Source organism: Diachasma alloeum, unplaced genomic scaffold (genome assembly GCF_001412515.2).
Source record: "Diachasma alloeum isolate Michigan unplaced genomic scaffold, Dall2.0 Dall_scaffold_00394, whole genome shotgun sequence".
NCBI classification, from domain to species: domain Eukaryota; kingdom Metazoa; phylum Arthropoda; class Insecta; order Hymenoptera; family Braconidae; genus Diachasma; species Diachasma alloeum.
The window spans coordinates 152,596-174,128 of record NW_021680533.1 but is presented as its reverse complement, the minus strand read 5'-3'; the positions used below and the strand labels follow the sequence as shown (position 1 = coordinate 174,128).

Genomic DNA, 21,533 nt, shown 5'->3' with positions numbered 1-21,533 from the left:
CGATTGCCTTCCGAGTCGAAGGCGAGGATGGGATTTTTCAGGTCCCGTTACACGAAAAAAAGTATTCTTTGAGTGAAACATTGATTGCTATTGGATTATTTATATAAAAAATGATTGAGGGAGGCGAAGACAAAAAAATTATGGACTGTGAGAAATTTGATAATTGTTGTTTTGCACTCTGAATATAATTTTGATTACAATAGTAATTAAAATTTCATTCAATGAGGAAGGAAACTCAGAATTAGTGGATCACTTATTATAATATTGAAATTGAACAAGCAATGAACCGAGACGCATTGTTTTCATTAACTTTAACACTCAATAGACTAAAACGACGATAAATCATTAATTTTCGAAAGAAACAAAAAAAGCAAAGGCATAATAAATGGGCATCAACGTCGCGGCCGCTTGCGGCCGCGGCGGCGCTAGTAAAAAATAGATTATGTCATTCGGACGATGTCTCTGTTTGTGAGTCGTGTGAAGTTTGCAGCACTCGGAGATTAACGACGCCTCGTACTGCAAACTTCACACTCCTCACCAACCTCGACCTATCGTCCTTATGACATAATCTACTATTTTGTCACTTCTATCAATTCAATAATTAGTCTCAGAGAGAATAATAATCGAAGAGAGAACCTGCAACAGCGAGGATCTCCTCACTATGTGACTAGAGTCGTTGGAGGTTTTCGTCGTGCGGCGTCGGCAGTCCCTCTCCAGTGCGTTCCCCCACTCTTTACTCACCTAATCGGCACTGACTGAGAGACTCGATAAGAACCAAGGGTTTGGCAACATCGCAGCGCCGTTAACGTTGTGAGGAATGCCTCACGACTTGACCAAAGTCGCAATGCCGAGTAAGGTGACCAGACTAGGGTTAAAGTGTTACTTGGCAGGACGAACGGGCACGACTTTTAATAATTCAGAACCCGTTAAACGGGAGTCTAGACACCGGAAATCATCGAGATTGAATGTTTGGGAATATTTTCCGATGGTATCCGGTCGATGGACGTCCATGTCGGCTAGGCTTTTCCATGGTTTCCATTGGTCATCAGGAGAGCCTGCGCATGTGAGGAGAGTGCAGCCCCTGGGGTGAATGCAATGTGTCTGAGGGGAAAAAATCGGCCCATGTAGTCGCAAAAAAAGGAGGGGGAGGAGGGTTAGATGGGACCATAAAGAGCTTAATTGGATATATGGGAACAGGATAAAAGAAAAAAGACTTTACAATTACACAATGAAAATTATCAGAAACCAGAAACAAATTTAAGCGAATATATTATCTTCTTAACAATAATTCAACCGTGTTCAATTCTTCTTTACTCCTCAACTTCTCCCAGCCATAGCGGTCAGCACAGCAGTTTACATGAATTAATTCGAAAAGGAAAGACCGAACCACAAAAAAAAACAATTCTTTCTGTGTCGACGTTTCGAATTCACTAAGAAAATTATAAACAAGTGGATAATCGCATTTTCTGTATATGGGTATAGTATATGTTGCTAACGAATTAGCAATATGCTTCCGAATGCATTCTCTATTTTTGAAATTTATTACTCTTATTTTTTATTGTTTTGAACAGTGATACCTATTGACTCTCTTAAGATCCCTATATTACCCTTTTATGACCCCATAGAATCCCCATATGACCTCATACAGCCCCTATATGAACCTCATATGAACCCATATCACTTCATATAACCCTCATATTGCCATATGACTGCATAATACCCTGTATCCTCCTATATGAGCCCATTATGACATCATATGATCTCAGATAACTTCCAAATGACNGCTGCCCACAGGATGCCTCAAAAAATCTGAAAAAATTTGAGAAGTCAAATTTTATCAGATACAACCACAGAAAAAATCGGCAATATGATTGGCGATGGTCAGGGTGAGTTCACATGGAATACCCCACATATGCATACAGACACCATCTAAAAATCGCATATTTCGACTTTTTAGACCATGTTTAGTTACACTGACACAAAAATTTGGAAACCTAATTTTGAACGATTACAAAGCTTCCATTCGGAAGCAAAAAAAATTTCAACCTGTCATTTTAGGCACAGTCAGTAAATTAAGTTGTCACGAAGAGTCTTTAAACAAAAATGAAATGACGCAAATAGTTTAGCTAAATATATTATTGAATTTTCAATCCATTGGAAATTCAGCACAATTTGGTTAAATTTTTCTGAAAGACTTGGCACGTTCTTTTCTACGTAGGAAAGTTTGGGGAAAATAACCGCTAATTTTGGAGCACGAGTGGTATTTATCGGGGCATTTCTTTTACTCAGATGTCGCCCGATCGGAGTGGAGTATTTCGAGGAAAAAGAAAATGCAGAGCTAGGCGAAAATTTCCAATGAAAACTGTTAGATAGTTCTGATATTAAAGAAGGGAATTTATGTAACGTTCCACATCTTTGTTACGTCATAAGAAATGATTGGATGGAANCATACAGCCCCTATATGAACCTCATATGAACCCATATCACTTCATATAACCCTCATATTGCCATATGACTGCATAATACCCTGTATCCTCCTATATGAGCCCATTATGACATCATATGATCTCAGATAACTTCCAAATGACCTCATATAACCCCCATATAACCCCGTACAACTTTTATATGACCCCATATAACCCATATATCACCTCCATATGACCTATAGGTTTATATTGCTACTATGCAACTTAGTAAATAGTTATGCTGTTTTCATTATCTTTGCACTTCATCGAGAAAGCATCAAAACAATTTTTTTGAGCCATGATTTCATTGATATGACAGTTAATTTTTTCAGTTTATCATGAAAAAAATGGAAAAAAAAATCTCACGAACTATATGCTGTAGCTCAATAGTGATAGATGCGATCCGNCATCTAAAAATCGCATATTTCGACTTTTTAGACCATGTTTAGTTACACTGACACAAAAATTTGGAAACCTAATTTTGAACGATTACAAAGCTTCCATTCGGAAGCAAAAAAAATTTCAACCTGTCATTTTAGGCACAGTCAGTAAATTAAGTTGTCACGAAGAGTCTTTAAACAAAAATGAAATGACGCAAATAGTTTAGCTAAATATATTATTGAATTTTCAATCCATTGGAAATTCAGCACAATTTGGTTAAATTTTTCTGAAAGACTTGGCACGTTCTTTTCTACGTAGGAAAGTTTGGGGAAAATAACCGCTAATTTTGGAGCACGAGTGGTATTTATCGGGGCATTTCTTTTACTCAGATGTCGCCCGATCGGAGTGGAGTATTTCGAGGAAAAAGAAAATGCAGAGCTAGGCGAAAATTTCCAATGAAAACTGTTAGATAGTTCTGATATTAAAGAAGGGAATTTATGTAACGTTCCACATCTTTGTTACGTCATAAGAAATGATTGGATGGAATTTGAATGAGGTAGGAGGGGAACCGGGATTATTCTCAATATGAATAACCAGAAAATGTTTTACTGAAAAAGTGGAAAGTCCAGACCGGGATTTTAACCAGGAACCTTCTGATTATGCATCAGTTGCTCTGATTGGCTGACATCTGAGAAGAAGAAATATTGAGGGAAATTTGAAAATTTGTTATTCTCTCTCCCCCCCCCCCTAAATTGAATTCGATATCGCCCCTCTAAAAAGTACTCAACAAAAACAAAAACAAAATCAGGCCTGGTCGCGCGCTCCCTCTTTGGGGTATGACCGGTAGGGGTTGGTGGAATGGGTGTGACCCATTACGGGTTGAACCAATAACTTCCCGACCATTTGTTTTTATTGACGCTGGNGCCATGATTTCATTGATATGACAGTTAATTTTTTCAGTTTATCATGAAAAAAATGGAAAAAAAAATCTCACGAACTATATGCTGTAGCTCAATAGTGATAGATGCGATCCGTCATATTCTGATAAAATCAAGAGGCTATCAATACAAATTTTTTAAGCCATGATTCATTTCCTTCTGATAATTCTTGGATTGAGCGTCGAAAAATCGATTTTGNTAAACCCACTTTTTACTTGACCCACTTCAAAATTCTCTCAACTCCGAAGCACACCCACTTAAAAATTTGCAACTTCAAAGTTGACCCACTTCAAAATTTTGTAATTTCAAAGTTAAACCACTCTAAAATTTTCCAACTCTCCCTTTTTTTTAATTGCAAAATTCGAAAGTTTTATTTAAAAAACTCAACAATCACTGAGGCGATTTTGCTCAAAATCCAATGAGAACCAAGTTATGTGGGNATGGAAAAATTCATGAAATTTCATCGAGCTCCTATAAAGAAAATTGCGGAAAAAAGTACATACACATACATACGGGGTATTCCATGGGAACTCATCCAGGTCAAAACCCTCACCATCGCCAATCATATTGCCGATTTTTCCTGTGGTTGTATATGGAAAAATATGACTTCTCAAATTTATTCAGATTTTTTAAGGCATCCTGTGGACAGCCATGTTTTTTGCAAGTTTCNCGATTTTGCTCAAAATCCAATGAGAACCAAGTTATGTGGGGACGCATCGATTACACAAAATTAATTCCAATCCCATCGTTACCTTAGGTAAAATGGTCGAATTTCTATGAAATTAACGCTTTTTGGCATTTTTTTACAAGTTTTATGTGGATAAATAAAAAATTGCTGAGTCAATTGTTGTCATAAACTAAACAGTTCTAAGTTACATGAACACGCATCGCTTGAAGGAAGAAAAAAATCAATTGCTTCATTCGTTCACGAGATATCGTTGGACAAAATTTTGGTCACATACGTACACACACACACACACACACACACAGGCATGTCTTCAAAAATGTATCAGGATGATTCGGGTGATCGAGAAATGTGGAGAAATCATCGAAATTCCACATTCGATTTTTGGGGTCATTACAGTAACTTCCTCCCTTCGGGTCGGAAAGTTAATTAAAAGATTAAAAATTAATTTTTTTTCTGTTAAATTGTCCATGAAATTTCATTTTTTTCTGACAGTATCGATAATCCTTATGAGACTCCTGGGAACATTTATAAAATCACGTTCTACAGAAACTCAAAATTCCAATGGACATCCCGCGAATAAAGTCCCACATGAATCATTGCTATAACAATACTCAGAACGTTGATGAAATCGTTTTCTATAGATACTAAAAATTCCCATGAACATGAGATATGTTGAATCACGCAGACGCCATTCAGACATGCATTGAAATGAGGCCATCAATGATTGTTTCATACATAATGATGTGGAATTGACGTCAATGTCACTGTCAATGCCGAAAGTAGGAATTGAGGTGAATTCCGTGTTTCAAATATGTGTTGAGGTTAAGTGAAATAACGAGAACAATAAGTATACATGATGTTACTAAAGTTGAGGGATCGATATTCTTGAAAAAGGCGGGCATCAAACTGCATTGGCTCTTTGCCTCCAACCTATGCCGATGACATTTTCCGATTCGTCTAAATGGACGTTATTGTGCTATCGTAACGAATTTATAGGATCCACACGTGTGCAGGCGAACTACTACGATATTCATTCGGAAATAGGGCTTGATAGGTTGACACTGTTGACATTGATCATTTATTAAATCACTAACGATTTAATTTTGGAGGAAAATAGAGTGTCAACGGATAGAGGGTATTGATGGGGCATCAATTTCCAGAAAATCGTATCACGAGTTTTCTCTTTTTTTTCTTTCATAACAACATTGTGCGATCACAGATGAAAAAATTTAATAGAAAAACCTAATGAATTCGTTACAAAATTCTATTGGATTTCTATTGAACTTTCTATTAGTTTTTAGCTGATTCTATTGAAATGTTCAATAGAAAATATTCAATAGAAAAAGTCAATAGAATTCAATTTTTCTATATAACGCATTCTATTGAGATATTTCCTATAGAATTTCCTCGGCTCAAATTTTCCAAGTTTTCTGGTTTGATTTCCTTGATGAGAAAAAAATAAAAATAGAATCAAAAAAACTTAGAAAATTTGAGCCGAGGAAATAAAATAGAAAGTATCTGAAGAAAATAAGTTATATAGAAAAATCAAATTCTATTGACTTTTTCTGTTAAATATTTTCTAATGAACATTTCAATAGAATCGGCCAAAAACTAATAGAAAGTTCAATAAAAATCCAGTAGGAATTTCTAACGAATTCGCAAAATTTTTCTGTTAAATCTTTTCGTGCGTGATGTAATGGCGTTTTTGATGAACCATTTTTGGAGTTGACTACTTGAAAAATATAACTAGGGTTTTAATAGAATATTAGAAGGGCGATTGGTATCTTTTGCTAGTCTCTCATGCTTGATGAAATTATTCACGCTCTTTTCAGAAGCTCAATTATGAAATTGAGTAATGATAATTAATCGCGGTTATTGAGTCGTTTTTATTCTGGTGGGATGAAACGATTTCAGGGGATTCCCGAGAGAAAAATGTCACGTGGTCTAGTCAATGAAGTCAATATGTTCGTTTATTCTGTAACTCTCCTTAAAACGAGTAATTTAGTGAGAAAATATTAGCAGAATTTTTTCATAAAAAATAATTTTAAATAGATTGATTTCTTCCATTAATAGATCGAAACTAGTCATAAAATTCCAAAATATGGATAAAATGAGGCTCTTTTAAAATGACGCCACATGGATACAAAAACGGAAAGTTTGGCGTAGAGCTCGAGGCTCAGATAATAGCATAAGCGAGTAAGAAATCGATTTTTCGCCTGAGTTTGCAATCTTTGGCCACTATTTTGATTTCACTAGATTTTCTGAAATCAAAATAGTGATTCTCGAGATTTTCACATTCAATCACATTGTCGACGTTTTTTGAAATCGAAAGCATAATAAATTGTCTAAACAAGAATATTTTTCCATGCCGTGAAGACTATTCTCTGCTTCGGATCCTTAATCTCTATAGGAATCACTTAGATCACCCGTTTTTTGCGTTCATTTTCCTACCTAGTTTCCTCCCCTAATTTCAGTACCAAAAAATCATACTAGGAATAAAAAAACGATACGCGATATTATGCCTGTCAGCACCAGTGGGCATGACCGAATTATTATTTTTGAAGATCAGAAACACGTGTTGCCGACTGACGTGCTCTCAATTCACTCTATCATAACAGAAAAAGAACATGAATCGATATTTTGCGTACTCATGAGATTTGTGTTTTGCAGGATCATTACCGGATATTGCTGTGACAATGGCTTCAGGACAAGAAATTCATGGAGTATTCAGGTGTGTAATACATTGGAAAATTATATATTTTTTCAAGAAAAACATTCTTTAATTCTCATAATTAAAAGGAACGATGTCTCAACGTCAAGACAATAATTTTTTGAAACATTGAAAAATGTTCATAAACAGAAACATTTTCGATTTGCGGTTGAAAAATTCTCGGATAGATTGAATGAAGAATGTAATGACTAAAAATCATGCCGTGCAATTTGATACTGACCTTATGGAATATTTTTGGAGAAAGTATGAATTTATATGTAGATTAAACAGTTTTGAGCATCATGGACTGAAAAGATAATTATCTCAAAAATTTCTGGGATATTTCAAAATATTACTCATCTGATTTTAATTTCCAATCATCCGAAATGACCTGTATAGTCATCAGTTAAAAAGTGAATGGACAAAGAAGTATTTTCTCTCTTTATGTATAGAGGAGGGTGGAGTGAAGTGGGTACTTTTGACTTTTTCTTAAATATTCATAATTCAGAAACAGATGTATCAATTGAGCTCAGTTTAAGCTCATCCCAAAGGGAAAGAATTGTTCTTTCAATTAAAAAATAAAATTATTCCATTTCATGAACAATTCAACACGTCATGAACATTTTAAAAAAAGTCAAGTGTCCATTTTACCCCACCCTCCCCTACGTTTACTAGAATCGAATATGAGAAGTCTGTTACGAATTTACTACTGGATTGTAAGAAATGCATCAAAACTGTTAACATCTTTTCTAACTCAATACAGCTCATGAAACCAATATAAAAATTCCCGCACGACAATTGATGGCAAAAACACCCCATAAATCAATAAACAGAAAATAGTCAATTTCCACATCAATGTAATATCGATTTTCCTCATCTCATCAATTGATTTTCACGATCGAAGGCCAACGTGATCTATAATCGAAGCGAAAACATGAGGAATACCGAAGGTCATATCGGAAATGGACTACCACGAAAGATTCTGGAAATAGCTCGTGTTGCTCTCGCCCCTCCTCGCTGAATCCCTCATGTGGCCCGATGAAAGCATGTTACGCCCTCACGAAATGTGCCTTACTCCTCGTACAGTTTTACATGTGTAAAATACACGTAATGTTCATATAGTCCTTTACTATCATATTTTCACCATCGACGAATGCCACAAAATTCTATTTACGTTGGCTTCATGATGTTAGTGATGTGAACGTTGAAGAACACAGATGATTGCAGATGAGGGATCATAAGACAAGAATTATCGAAACTGAGATATTTTAGAAATTGTTCGGGTGAAAATGAACTTGAAGAACATATTAGGAAATACCTAATTGTCTACAGCGATCGGTCGACAATCATTACATTTATAACATTTGTAATATTATTAGAATTTGCACCTTTCTATTACTATGGTTTTATTATCTTGATTGAAATTTGAAAATAATAAAACAATTAATAACTTAAATTTTCTATTAACTATGGAGTAAACAATCTTAAATTTCATAAAAGGATTTTTCGATTAGACATGTAATGGTCAAACTTCTTATACGATTACTGGTTGATAGATTATTTCGGAATTTGAATATTCGATTGATGATTAATTTGGTAATTGAAGATTTTTGGATAATATTATTGGTTATCATAAACTAAATTTAACTCATTTTGAAATTGATGATTGTTCCAAGCCCTGATTGTCTATCGCCTCCTATTTTTCTTTTCAATGATGGAAATGATGGGAATTCATCCATTCCGTTGATTGGATCGACTTTCGTGGTCAGATCAGAATGAATGTCCGGAATTCGATGTAAACTCAATAAACATAAACAAAGTTATTTAATGCGAACGGAAATTATCATTGACCTAAAATAAATAAGCTCAATATAAAGGATTTATTCATTTGGGTCAAACAGAATTTCCTTGATATGAGAGAAACTTTTCCGTGGGTGTAGTCTAAACAGCCAGTTATTTATAACTCCAGATAAGAAATTCATTCAATTTTTTAAACTCGATAGGGGAACATGGAATTACCAATAAATTTTTATGATCCTCTTTCCGAAGAAAAGTCTGTCAGATTGGGAAAAAGAAGGGGAAAGAGATTATAAATGCTGATGTGGGACTCCTATAGCAGCTAATACATGAAAACAAAACAATTGACTCATCGGTGAAACCCCTCTGATGACGATCAGCGATATTGAAAATCAGCTACATAATCAATCATTAAAATATCTAGTTTGATTCAGATGAAAGATACTCCTGAGATTACATGATACTGGACGTGTATCGTATAGCGTGACGTAGGGGATTGACGCAAGCGACAATTGTCGGCTATTAAAACCGTGCTGTAGACGTCGACAGATCCATCCTCTGCTTTATCCCCTTTGGAACGGCACATTTGAAAAGTCCACGAAAACTCAAGAGTACGTGGCTCAGCTCAATTTGTCCCTGATTGTCCGACGGTTGAACGATCTTGACATTATGAGGAGAAATTCCTCGACTATTGCAATACGATATTTCACCCGCGAGCGTGCATAGCATTTCATTCTCCTTTTTACTCCTTCATTCGCTTCCGGATGAGCAACAGTTGATTTGTTAATGCTTACGTAAGGATTTGTCAATGGGGGGCCATTACAGTAGATTTCGATGTTTTTCAACTCTCGAATTGCAGAGGAAACGATAATGCCGAAGCAATTGCGATTAGCCGAGCGCTGTTAGATGACTCCGCACAACACAAGATGAAAAACGAAAGTTTTTGTGCTTTGTTGGGGGAGCGTTCTACCATGAAATGAGAATAGTTGCGTGACTGATATGAATTTGAGGGAGTACAGCTCGTTTTTTTCATGAGAGAACACTAATGGTGTTGGACAATGGGAAGCTCTCCCTTTGTTTCAACATTTTGAAGGTGAATTTTTTTTTCATTACGGCCTTCGAACCTCTTTTTTGGGTCCCATTCGGCACTCTATCGAACCCTATGCATGCGGCTGTGAATTCTACACTGTTCCGCATTCGCAGTCCTATAGAACGTAGAAGTAGCATAGGAAACCACAGGAAACCCATGCCGGTACAGGCGGTTACTGTATTAGCAACCTCCCGGTTCCCCTTGTTTGGGATTTCCAAACAAATGGAACAGGGATGCGAAATGACGTCACGCTTTGAAATCTGTCAGGTCACAAAAATATGATGGTCATGTGACGTCACGGTTTTTCATATCATAATTTGGGTCACACTGTCGACTCACATATGATAATCAACTAGTTAGATGTAATGTGACCGTCATAAATTTTTCTGCTACAAAATCTTGTCACAAATTTTCAAATTGCACCAGTTCTTCGGTGTGGAGTGAATTTTTCAGTTGAAAATTTCCGTAGAATATCCGGCTTCAAAATTAAGTGTAATTTTCAGATGAATATCAAGTCAAAAATTGTGATGGAAAATTGATGTGAAATCATTTATTTTATTCATTCATCTCAACTGTTCGACCATTCCCAGTGAGAAAAATGACACTTAGTCAATAAACTCACTACTGATTTTTTTTTCTTTCTTTAAACTAAAATACGACTGACATGCATGTTGATGTTTGTGATTGTCCATTCATTGAGGTAATAATGGGGAATTTTCGAATTTCGAATTAGTTATCGCCACCTGGGGTGCCACTAATTAAATGGGATGTGACGGTCACAAGGTAAAACAGTCACGTTCATATCATGTGACAATAAATTGTCATGATCGTGTCATATGACCGATCAGTGACGTCATGTTATTTTTTCACATCCCTGTTTGGGATCGAACTCGCAACCTTTCACACACTAGACTTGCGTCTAGTCCACTCGGCCATCGACGTCGGTGAAGGTGAAATGGTGGAGTATTTAGATCCTTGTTCTAGATTACTATCTTGTCACTTTAGGTTTATCCAGTCAATTCTTTTTTTTTATAATTTGGATCGATGTAGTAGATAGTAATATTGGGAGGGGAACTATCAACCTTGAATGGTGTCTTGATTTGACTAAATAAATACAATCGTGAAGAATATCTCGGTGATGAGAAATATTTGACAAAACGATTGTCGAGAAATAGTTGCATTGCAGACATTACGTAGATGATATTAACTACGAGTCAAAGGTTCGCATTTCCAATGATAATGTTTGTGTAGTCATTAATAAAATTTGCAAAAAAAAGCTTACAAGTAGAAATTATCGAGGAAAATACTGAATCAAACAGATGCTGGTATTCCCATGATTCAATCGGAGACCAGTTCCCAGATCTCGACATCTATGAGTTTATCGAAACACATTACAGGAAAATCCTGCATAGAAATTTCCTCCTCCGCACATGATTTTCCAATACAATGACAAACTGAATCGTCAGCCAATTTTCCAAACCCATTCAGAATCGAAGTATATCCATCAGTCGGCGCATAGCAACCTCCCCCCAAAACAAAACCAACTTCCATGTTTTCATTGTATGAATAAATCCCCTACGTCATTGAGCTAGTTTCCAACTCCTCCATCCCAACCTGATTAACCCCAGTGACTAATTCCCACACTGTGATTTTAGCCTAGTCGTGGACGACGTTGATTCATCATCAATACTCAGCGAGCAGCCAGATTGCGAGGCTCTGTCCACCGAATGCAGTTCTCAGAACTCAAGTTCACAAACACCACTGGACAGTCCCGGTGGTCCACGTGAGAGAATCAAACAGATTCAAGTTGAAGCTGAAACACGTCGCGATGAGTTTGCAAGGCTGCTTGAGGAGCACGCACAGGTCGTAAGAAAATTGAAGATAATGGAGGCCGAAGAGCAGTTGTCAGCGACTAGTGGAAATGTCGTGCATCCAACTCACGCGTGATCATACAGTCATTGAAAACCAAAAAAAACAATCAATGGAATTCAGATCAATGGGACCATAAGTTTGGTCTTGAAGTATTAAGAAAAGCTAATTTTCAATGATTTTTAAGGACTGATGTTCATTGGTTGTTCTTATTCTTAAATTCCACGTGAGATGATTTTAGTTGAAAGTTGATATTTTTTCCAACCTAATGACCTTGTTCAATCATATATCCAAGTGGGACAGTTCATTTTCGCAAGGGGCTTGAAGACAAATGATACTGAAGGAATTTTATTGAAATAATAAGTCTAAATATGACCTTCTCGTTTGGATATTAGCAGCAAACAGCAGAATCGTAAAGATATGATAAAAATATATCATCAAAGTCTGACAATTTTCTCCTGACATGTGACAATAAAAAAATAATAAACATTTAAATGCAACACTGTGTAGGCCTAACACTACTCCCTTGTAATGATAACGTAGAAGGAGAAAATGTGAGCAGAAATGAGAGAATTGCGAGCTCATTGGCATTGTAATCATAGAAGTGTGAAGATGTTACTAGAATAATGGCCCTGACACATCTTCTGGGCTGACCCGACGTCATTGTAACCTAGGCTTACTGAAAAGAAAATAAGTTTAAAACCCCTCAAATAGAATAACCGAACGAATAAAGAGAGAATCGCTGATTTTACGTTAATGTTCATAGACTAGTGATAGGGCTTTGATTGTACAGTTGAAGTAAAATACATGTATAAACCCAAATGTATGATCACATATAGTAGGGTGGCAATAATGTGGCAATACTGTTTTCTAGAAAAATTATAACAAAACGCGAAAGACTGTTGAGAGGTGTGATTCGATCGTCGGACGGAGACTATTTAATTTGTGGTTTCTTTTTATTTCCACGGTTAGGTTACAATACTATGATAATAATAGATGTGATTACGGATACAATTAATGTTATTCCGTGATCGTTTTTAGCGATAACTATCGATTTTGTAATGGTGAACATGATAAAAACTTTGTATGAAGCTGAGATGAATGCTTTTGGGTCAAATATAATTCTCAGGGAATTGTGTTTGACCTGTTATAACTTTACACCAATTAGAAATAATGCACTCATTGTAAGACGTGAATTATAATAAACATAACAGAATAATGTAATAGTGTTTAGAAAATGTACCATTGAAAATATATAATGAATATATATTTTATTGAGTTGGTAAAATCATATTATTTACACGCGAATTATAAATTTTCAAAATATCCCATTCATATCACAGAAACCATATTATTCTAATTGCATGGTATAGACTCTCTCTCTCCCTCTCGTTGTTATATTAATATTAATTAAATTAAAACGTAATACTTTAGTTATTTTGAAATAATCGATGACTTACTAGCGTTCTTATGTACCCAATGATAATTATTAACTAAACAAATAATTTCAAGATAATTCTAAGCAAAGGAGATAGTTAATCGATGACAATACGACACAGAATGAATGGATCGTGTCAAAATAAGTCGAAAATATTAAAAATTCTTTGCACACACGGAAATATAAATTTTACGCGATATATTATTCATATTCATAGATAGCACACGTTGAACTTCTGGTTAAAAAACTTATCCATAACTCACTCAGTGGAGGTGTAAAACATTTCAGAGCATTTTCAATTGAGAATTTTCACTGGGTTTCATCTAGGGTTCGGCGCGACGTTGGGACGCCAGGAGCATCATACGGTGGCTCAATTTAACGTTGTGGTCTCTAAGGTACCTTATCAGATCAGCTTGCTTCTCTAGGAGTTCGGTGAGATCGGACCCTCTTTGTTGATAACCAACTTCAGTACTACCTGCGTACGAATCTTGTGTGAATGACGTCAACCATTCCTCCCTGGTTACGTCAGGGGGCGGCTTTGTGCGATTGAACCGAAGGACACGTTCTGAAATGGAAGAAATTAATTTATGGGCTATCTATTCTCGAACCTAATTTTAGAAGTTACCCGAGAAGAGAATTCTCTATCTGTCTGATAAGATACTCCTAACGGAGAATTCAAATATTACGTCACACGATTAGAGGGGGAGGAATTCTGTCATCTGTGACACTTTGTGACAACAGGGGGGGAGGGGGGGAGGAGATTGCTAAGGTTGTGATATCACATCATATTTTCTTTAACTTCCCGATCTATCGGGTAGTTATAGTAATGACCCCGAAAATCGAATGTGGAATTTCTATAATTTTTCCATATTTCTTGACATTTAGAATCATTTTGAACAAATTTTGAAGATATGGTCGTGTGTGTATGTATGTATGTAAACAAAATCTTGCCCGACGATTACTCTTGAACGACTGATCCGATTAAAATTTTTTTTGCGATCGATGCATCTCTATGTAATTTAGAACTGATTAGTTTGTGAAAACGATCGCCCCCGCGGTTGTCTAGTTATTCGCAAAAAACATGTGACAAAACGCCAAAAATTACATTTTATTGACTGATTTGATCATTTTTCCGGTAGAAATCATGCGATTTGGATTGTTTTCCACTCAATCGATGAATATTCGTATGCAGTATACCAGAGCGCATTTTGGACAAAATTGACTCAGGCGTATTCCAGTTTTTATAAACTAAAACTCTCATTTTTACATTTAAAAATATGCTGTATTTGTGCAGAAACTGGATTGCGATATAACTGAAAGCGGACTGAATTAAGATGAAAATTGTCTCAAGTTATTAATTTATTCAGATAAAACTTAAAATTTGGGTTTTGGGTCGGGAAGTTATTGGTTCGACACTAATGGGTCACAACCAATTCCACCATTCCAATCTCTACCGGTCACATCCCAACCCGGGAGCAAGCGAAGCGAGCGACCGGCACTGATTGTTTCATTTTTAAGTTAGGAAATCACAAATGCAATGTTTTTCTCCTTCCATTTTCTCAAAAAAAGTAAATAAATAAATAAAGGTTCCATCAGTTCTTCTAACTACCCCAAAAATTCACGAAGAAAAATTTTGAAATATTGGGATGAGAACAATTTAATAAATGACGAAATGTTCAAAAAGCATCGGATAAAGATTTAATTGTTCACTTAATCATTTACCTTCTTTTTCCTATTATTTAAATCCAATTTTATGAAGAAACTAAAAAATTCACTATAACAAGAAGGGGAGGGGGGGTCGTGGATTTTGTAACGTAATATACGAGGGAGCTCCTTGTTTGTGACAGTTCATAATTGAGGGGGGGGGGGGGTCTAAAAAGTCCAAAAAACTTATCTCTCTATATATTAAAAAAATAAGAAGGTTTAAAAATTCAGGAGACGTCCCTGATTCTGGCCCTCACTGTGACCTTGATGATGCCATTGAGAATGAATTATTGACTCTAACTCTCTAATATGTTTTTATGGGGTCATATTCTTTTTTATATTTTTTTTTGGCCGCTCATGTATTTCATGATTCACATAATTTAGACTTTGAGAAATCCTTCTTCAATTTCAACTGCCTTAAAATTGCTGAAGACCGCTTAAGTTATTTTTGAACATCAACAATGGTGAAGTAGGGTTCAAATTCTATGCGGGTCAAATCTCTCTATATAATAAAAAAATAAGCCCAAAAATTCAGGCGACGCTTGATCCGACCCTGTGGCGACAGAGCGGCCCTGGGGCGACACTGACGCGGCCCTGGGGCGACATTGATGCGGCCCTGGGGCGACACTGATCCGGCCCTGGGGCGACACAGATGTGGTCCTGGGGCCGACCTGACGTGATCCGAGTCGACTCGACGTGACCCGAGCCGACATGACCCCAACCGACCTGACGTGACCTGATGTGACTCAAGCCAACCCAATCCTGACAGGTCACAGGGTGATTTTATATCTCTCTATATAATAAAAAAATAAGGGCAAAATTTAAGACAATTCAGGCGACGCCTAAAGGTGAGGGGGGGTAGTCAGGGGGTGCCCAAGGTCGGGGGGGTTAGAAGGGTCCTCCCAGGGTGTCCCAGGGTCAAACGCGGTGGGGCAAGCGGGGGGGCGAAGCCCCCCGGGGTTGGCGAGCGAAGCGAGCAGGGGGCGAAGCCCAAGGTCGGNGGGGGGAGCGAGCGAAGCGAGCGGGGGGGCGAAGCCCCCCCGGGGTTGGCGAGCGAAGCGAGCAGGGGACGAAGCCCCCTAGTATAATATAAACACCTAAACATACCCAAGAAGTTTGGGGGGGAGCGAGCGAAGCGAGCGAGGGGGGGGTTGAAACCCCCTAGTGACGTAATATTTGAATAGCGCCTAAGGGAGGCGCTATTCTGAAACTTGGTATTTCAGGACGATCAGAAACCCATTTCGCCCTGTATTTCATTACAAAATCTTTCAGTTTTTACCTTATAAATACTTCTTGGACTACAATTTTTTATCGCTTTCGACTTTAATGTCATGTTTGGCAGACTCAAAAAAATGAAATTGGATGTTTTAAAAAATATTGAATCGAGCATGAGAATATTAATTCTTTTTCCACATTAAATTTTTGCCCGCACGTTTAAAAAAAAAAAAAAAATTTCTGCCCGCACGGAAAACGCGTATATGCGACATATATATATATATATATCAATTACATGCACATATGTGCGGCAAAAAATGCAATATTCAACATATATTTTACTTTCATTTACAGCATTTTTTGCCAAAAATATATTTAAGGGGAGGCTCCTATGAGTTTTAAAAATGGCGGGTGATTGAACTGAGATTTCTCATACATTGAAGATCGATTACAGAGGTCTAAAAATGAATAATTAGTGCTAAAAAATTAATTGTTTATTGTTGGGTTGCTCCGCACAAGCTTAAAATGCTAAAAATAGTCCAGGGCCTCCAATTTTTGAGCTACAAAGGCTTCTGTTTTTTTCAAGAAGTTTAAAAAAATGTGTGCACTAATAATTACGAATTCGTTTTTTGAAATTCGACTGCTACACAGCTAATTTCATTTTGTTTAAAATAATTTCTAACATTCATGTAAAATAGGCAGAAAAATTATCCTCAAAATATTAAAAATATATCCTCGATTCTTTCAGAAACATGTTACGCGCTATTTTAGATGAATGGTACAGTTTTTTATTTAAAAAATTACGAAATTAGCTGTGTAGAAGTTGTATTTCAAAAAATATCATTGTTAATTCATCATTGCTATTGCACACATTTTTGTCAAAAATTTTGAAAAAAAAACCTCTGTAGCTCTAAAATTGGAGCCCCTGGATTATTTTTAACATTTTAAACGTCTGCGGGGCAAACGACCAATAAACAGTCAATTGTTTTGCACTAATTATTCATTTTTAGCTATATCTATACGCGATTTTCAATATATGAGAAATCGCATTCCAATAGCCCGCGACTTTTAAAACTCACAGTAGTCTCCCCTTAATCCTTATTCGATTTAAAACATGTTTCTCATACAAATCTGTGTGTGCGCTAATAAGTCCATTCATTCGACATTCCTAACTTGGCTTGAGAGTGGCTTCAGAGTGGGAAACCCCCTGAAAAATTGTAGTGGAGCTACCCTCCGCTAGATGGATACCTACCAACCGATAGATGGAATTAGCATAGATGCAATGATTCTAGTCGGTAAAGAATTCTAATAAATTCTGTTGGCCTTCAGAGTGGGGACGCCGTTCGCTTACGGAAAATGGGAGGAGTGGAGATAGACAAGATCCATCTAGCGGATCCTTAGAAATTTATATTTGTAGAGTCTTCACTTTATCTTCCTAATTATTTATCATTCAATTTTCAAATGGTCCGTACGTCAAAATTATTCGGAGAATCTTACCCCTTGAAGTTTCATTGGATTGTACATTATAAATTCCTTGGTCATGAGATCTGTATTTTAAAATTCGTCGAATGATAGACAAGAAATTTGGCTTTTTTCATTATAGTTTCCGGTGGTAGTGAAATCTGTAATTTTTTACTCCTCATATAAGTATGAAAATTATTCAGGACATAGATAATCCCTCCGATATCAAATATACAAAATCACAAAGGTCTCAGTTGATTATTTGACTACCAAATGACCCCTCCAAAATTCGTCGGTAAACTGAGGGGGTACCGTTTCCTATTAAGAAGGTACTGATATGACCAGCATTAAGGGGTAACAGAAGGCTACCGTTTCCTCGAAATTTTCAAACAAATTTTCTGCTCAAAGTAATTTTTTTAACGCAAAGCACATTGATCTTCATTATCGCTTCCTGGAGATTAATGTGCTTGGATTTGTAAAAATATCGATAACTTGTTACCCCTTAAATGGACCTGGGTGGTTTCTTTAAAGCCAGCTCAACAGCTACTTTTACACCCTCCTACTCGGGTAACATTCTCGACTATTTTATTTTTAATCCAAAAAATACTCACTGATATAATTCACATAAACAGGAATAATAATCATCAGCTCCAAGGTGGTCAGCAGTAAAATGTAATTGACAGGAGTGAACCACTCGGACGATCGACAATACGCCTCATAATCGACCTTATGAGTATGATGGAGAAGAACAGCGAGCAGCAGATACGATGTGTTCCAGAGGGAGGCTATGAACAGAGGTGTTCGAATGTGCTGATACGTGGACTGATAGAAATCAAGGTATCCACAGATTCTCAGGTTGTGGTGCTTCTGGCGAACAAGGTAATCTGTCACCATGACCATGAACCAGTAGGCACAGTGGAGGTAGAGGAATATGAAATATGTGTCACATTTGTTGCGCTCCTCGGGCCAGAGGGACACGAAAATAATTCCAGTGATTTCCAAGACAGCCTGAAAATTATTTAAAAAATCTTGAAGAACTATTTCTAAACATCAACCCGAATAAAATCATTGCATTGACATTTGATCATGTCAAATGTTGAACTATCCTGAGAGTGAGTGGGCTCAGGAAAAAATTCCAAAAAACCTTTGTTGTTGGAAATCTTCCAATATATTTTCTTCTAACATCCCTCATTCTCAAGATAAAGGACATTCAACAAAGATCATATTTGATTCGTTAGCGGAAGTGGCCCTACACACACGGAAAAATTTAATAGAAATACCTAGTGAATTCGTTAGAAAATTGTATTGGATTTCTATTGAACTTTCTATTAGTTTTTGTCCAATTCTATTGACATGTTCAACAGCAAATTTTCAGTAGAAAAAGTCAACAGAATTCGATTTTTCTATATAACTTATTCTATTGAGATATTTCCTATAGAATTTCCTCGGCTCAAATTTTCCAATTTTTCTGTTCTGATTTTCTTGATGAGAAGAAAATGAAAATAGAATTTTAAAAAATTGAGCCGAGGAAATTCTATAGAAAATATCTGAAGAAAATAAGTTGTATAGAAAAATCAAATTCTATTTTCTGTTAAATATTTTCTAATGAACATTTCAATAGAACCAGGGATGCGAGATGACGTCACGTTTTGAAATCGGTCAGGTCAGAGAAAAATGACAGTCATGTGACGTCATTTTTTCTCAGGTCAGAAATTCGGTCACACTTCCTGATGTCATTCTACAACCAACTAGCTAGATGTAAAATGACCGTCAGAAATGTTTTTGTCACAAAAAGTTGTCACATTTTTTTGGATAATTCAAAATTTCATGTTTATCATTTTTATTTGAATGCCTTTATTGCATTTTTAAACGAGTTCTAGTTCAGTTATGAAACTTCTCACATCTTAAATTTGCCATTTCCAGTCTTCTATATTTGTTTCTCTTCAATAGTTTATACTTTTATAAACTAAACGAAAAAATAACGTCAATCATTTGGCTCTCTTCAGTCTCCTTTCAGGAATACTAGTGTAAAGAAACGAATACTTTGTGCAATTTAAATGCACAAATCAAATAACAAAGTATATAATCCATGTCAAGAAAAAAAAAGTAAAATATAAATGATGAAAGCAGATGAGTTTAGTCAGAACTTTCAGTCTCTTCTTCTTCTTCATCATTGGACAGGGCAAACTTAGCGTTCCTATTTTTTTCGCATTTGAACACGATAACATATATTTTTTGTGGAGTGGAAACAATCGCGATACTCATGCCAATTCTCCTGATCGTGAGTCAAGGTCGTTATGATTTACGAATTTTTGAATTTCAAAGTGGTGACACCTGGGGGGACACTAGCTAGATGGAATGTGACGGTCAGATGGTAAAATGGTCACAGATTTGTCAGATGACCAAAAATTGTCATCTTTCCGTCGGTCACATGACCGTCACTGACAGTCATGTGACCGGTCAGTGACCGGTCAGGTCATTTTCTCGCATCCCTGAATAGAACCGGCCAAAAATTAATAGAAAGTTCAATAGAAATTCAATACAACGTTCTAACGAATTCACTAGATTTTTCTATTAAATCTTTTAGTGCGTGATGTGGTGGGGTTTTTGGTGAACCATTTTTGGTGTGAGGACTTGAAAAATATAACTAGGGTTTTATGGGCTTGGATTTTAGAAGGGCGATTGGTATTGGTAAGTATTTTTCATTCTACTTTTCTTTTCTTTTCATCAAGAAAATGAAATAAAAAACTTGGAAAATTTGTGCCGAGGAAATTCTATAGAAAATATCTCAATAGAATAAGTTATATGGAAAAATCACATTCTATTGGCTGTTTCTATTGCATATTTTCTATTGAACATTTCAATAATATCGGCCAAAAACTAATAGACAGTTCAATAGAAATCCAATAGATTTTTCTAACAAATTCGTTAGCTTTTTTTATTAAATTTGTTCATCCGTGCAAAGCGAACTCTTAAATAATCAATATCCCCTGATGGAATGGTCTGACTTGGATGAATCAGAACTTATTCTAAAACTAAAAAACATACATTCGGGACGAAAAAAACATGATTGTATTCCACTTGTCTGATGTAGAGTTATTGAGAAAATTTAGAAACTGCTCTTTTGATACATCTTAAAAATTAGTGCTTTCACCTCTCAAGTATTCAATTTTATTATCTCTTTAACTGCTGATTTCAGGGGAAAATTTGTCCAGATAAACGCTGAAGATATCAATATAATCCAAAAAATCTCATAATTACCCCAAACAGCAATGGTACAGCAGCAATAAGAGCTGTATCCAGCGGCTGAAAAGTTTCTTCCTCCTCAGAAGACAGAACAGGCTGTAGATATTCCTCATCATCCATGTTCAACGGACTGTCGAAAAAAACAGCACCCTTCACCAAAAATCAGAAATCATCAACCATTCCCTGCACTCTCAACAATCCGACTCCTTACAGCGCAGTTTTTACTTGTCAACTCAAACGATTATGAAATCCATCGAAATAGACGAAGAAGAAACTGATGACTAACAATATTCATTTCGAGGTTATATTTATGTCGATCGTTGTGAACTCTCTATTCCACACACATGCAAAGAATCCGTGTGTACTTACACTCGCTGTAGAATTTAAACTGCGAGCTAGGCTGACCATCTTCGGGAAATCTGATATCACGAAATCGAGGGATGATGGAATTTTCAATCACCCCCTAACCCTTGAACTTGTTTTGCAATATCAATAGATGCTCAACATTTTTATGCTCCGATGAAAGAGTGA

The 21,533-nt window shown here is 36.3% G+C and overlaps 2 protein-coding genes across 6 annotated transcripts in view; one reads left to right on the top strand and one right to left on the bottom strand.

Moving 5' to 3' along the window:
• Positions 1-13,216, top strand: part of LOC107041953 — a 20,308-nt gene extending 7,092 nt beyond the window's left edge. For all 3 annotated transcript variants that reach the window (XM_015262788.2, XM_015262787.2, XM_015262786.2), the window contains 2 exons: positions 7,143-7,203; positions 11,725-13,216. In XM_015262788.2, coding sequence (XP_015118274.1) covers positions 7,169-7,203; positions 11,725-12,016 — 327 coding nt within the window. In that variant the 5' untranslated portion in view covers positions 7,143-7,168 and the 3' untranslated portion in view covers positions 12,017-13,216. The remainder of the gene's footprint in view (positions 1-7,142; positions 7,204-11,724) is intronic.
• On the bottom strand, positions 13,191-21,533 carry LOC107041951 (transmembrane protein 192). 3 transcript variants are annotated; one of them, XM_015262782.1, is made up of 4 exons: positions 21,372-21,533; positions 21,018-21,152; positions 18,368-18,764; positions 13,191-13,941 (listed from the first exon to the last, which is right to left on the bottom strand). In XM_015262782.1, the coding sequence occupies exons 1-4, from the start codon at positions 21,408-21,410 to the stop codon at positions 13,700-13,702; spliced, it is 813 nt and encodes a 270-aa protein (XP_015118268.1). In that variant the 5' UTR covers positions 21,411-21,533; the 3' UTR covers positions 13,191-13,699. The 3 variants fall into 3 exon arrangements, with proteins under 3 accessions (XP_015118268.1, XP_015118270.1, XP_015118271.1); XM_015262784.1 differs by lacking the exon at positions 21,372-21,533 and adding an exon at positions 21,214-21,313; XM_015262785.1 differs by lacking the exon at positions 21,372-21,533 and adding an exon at positions 21,214-21,313 and having other exon boundaries at positions 21,018-21,132.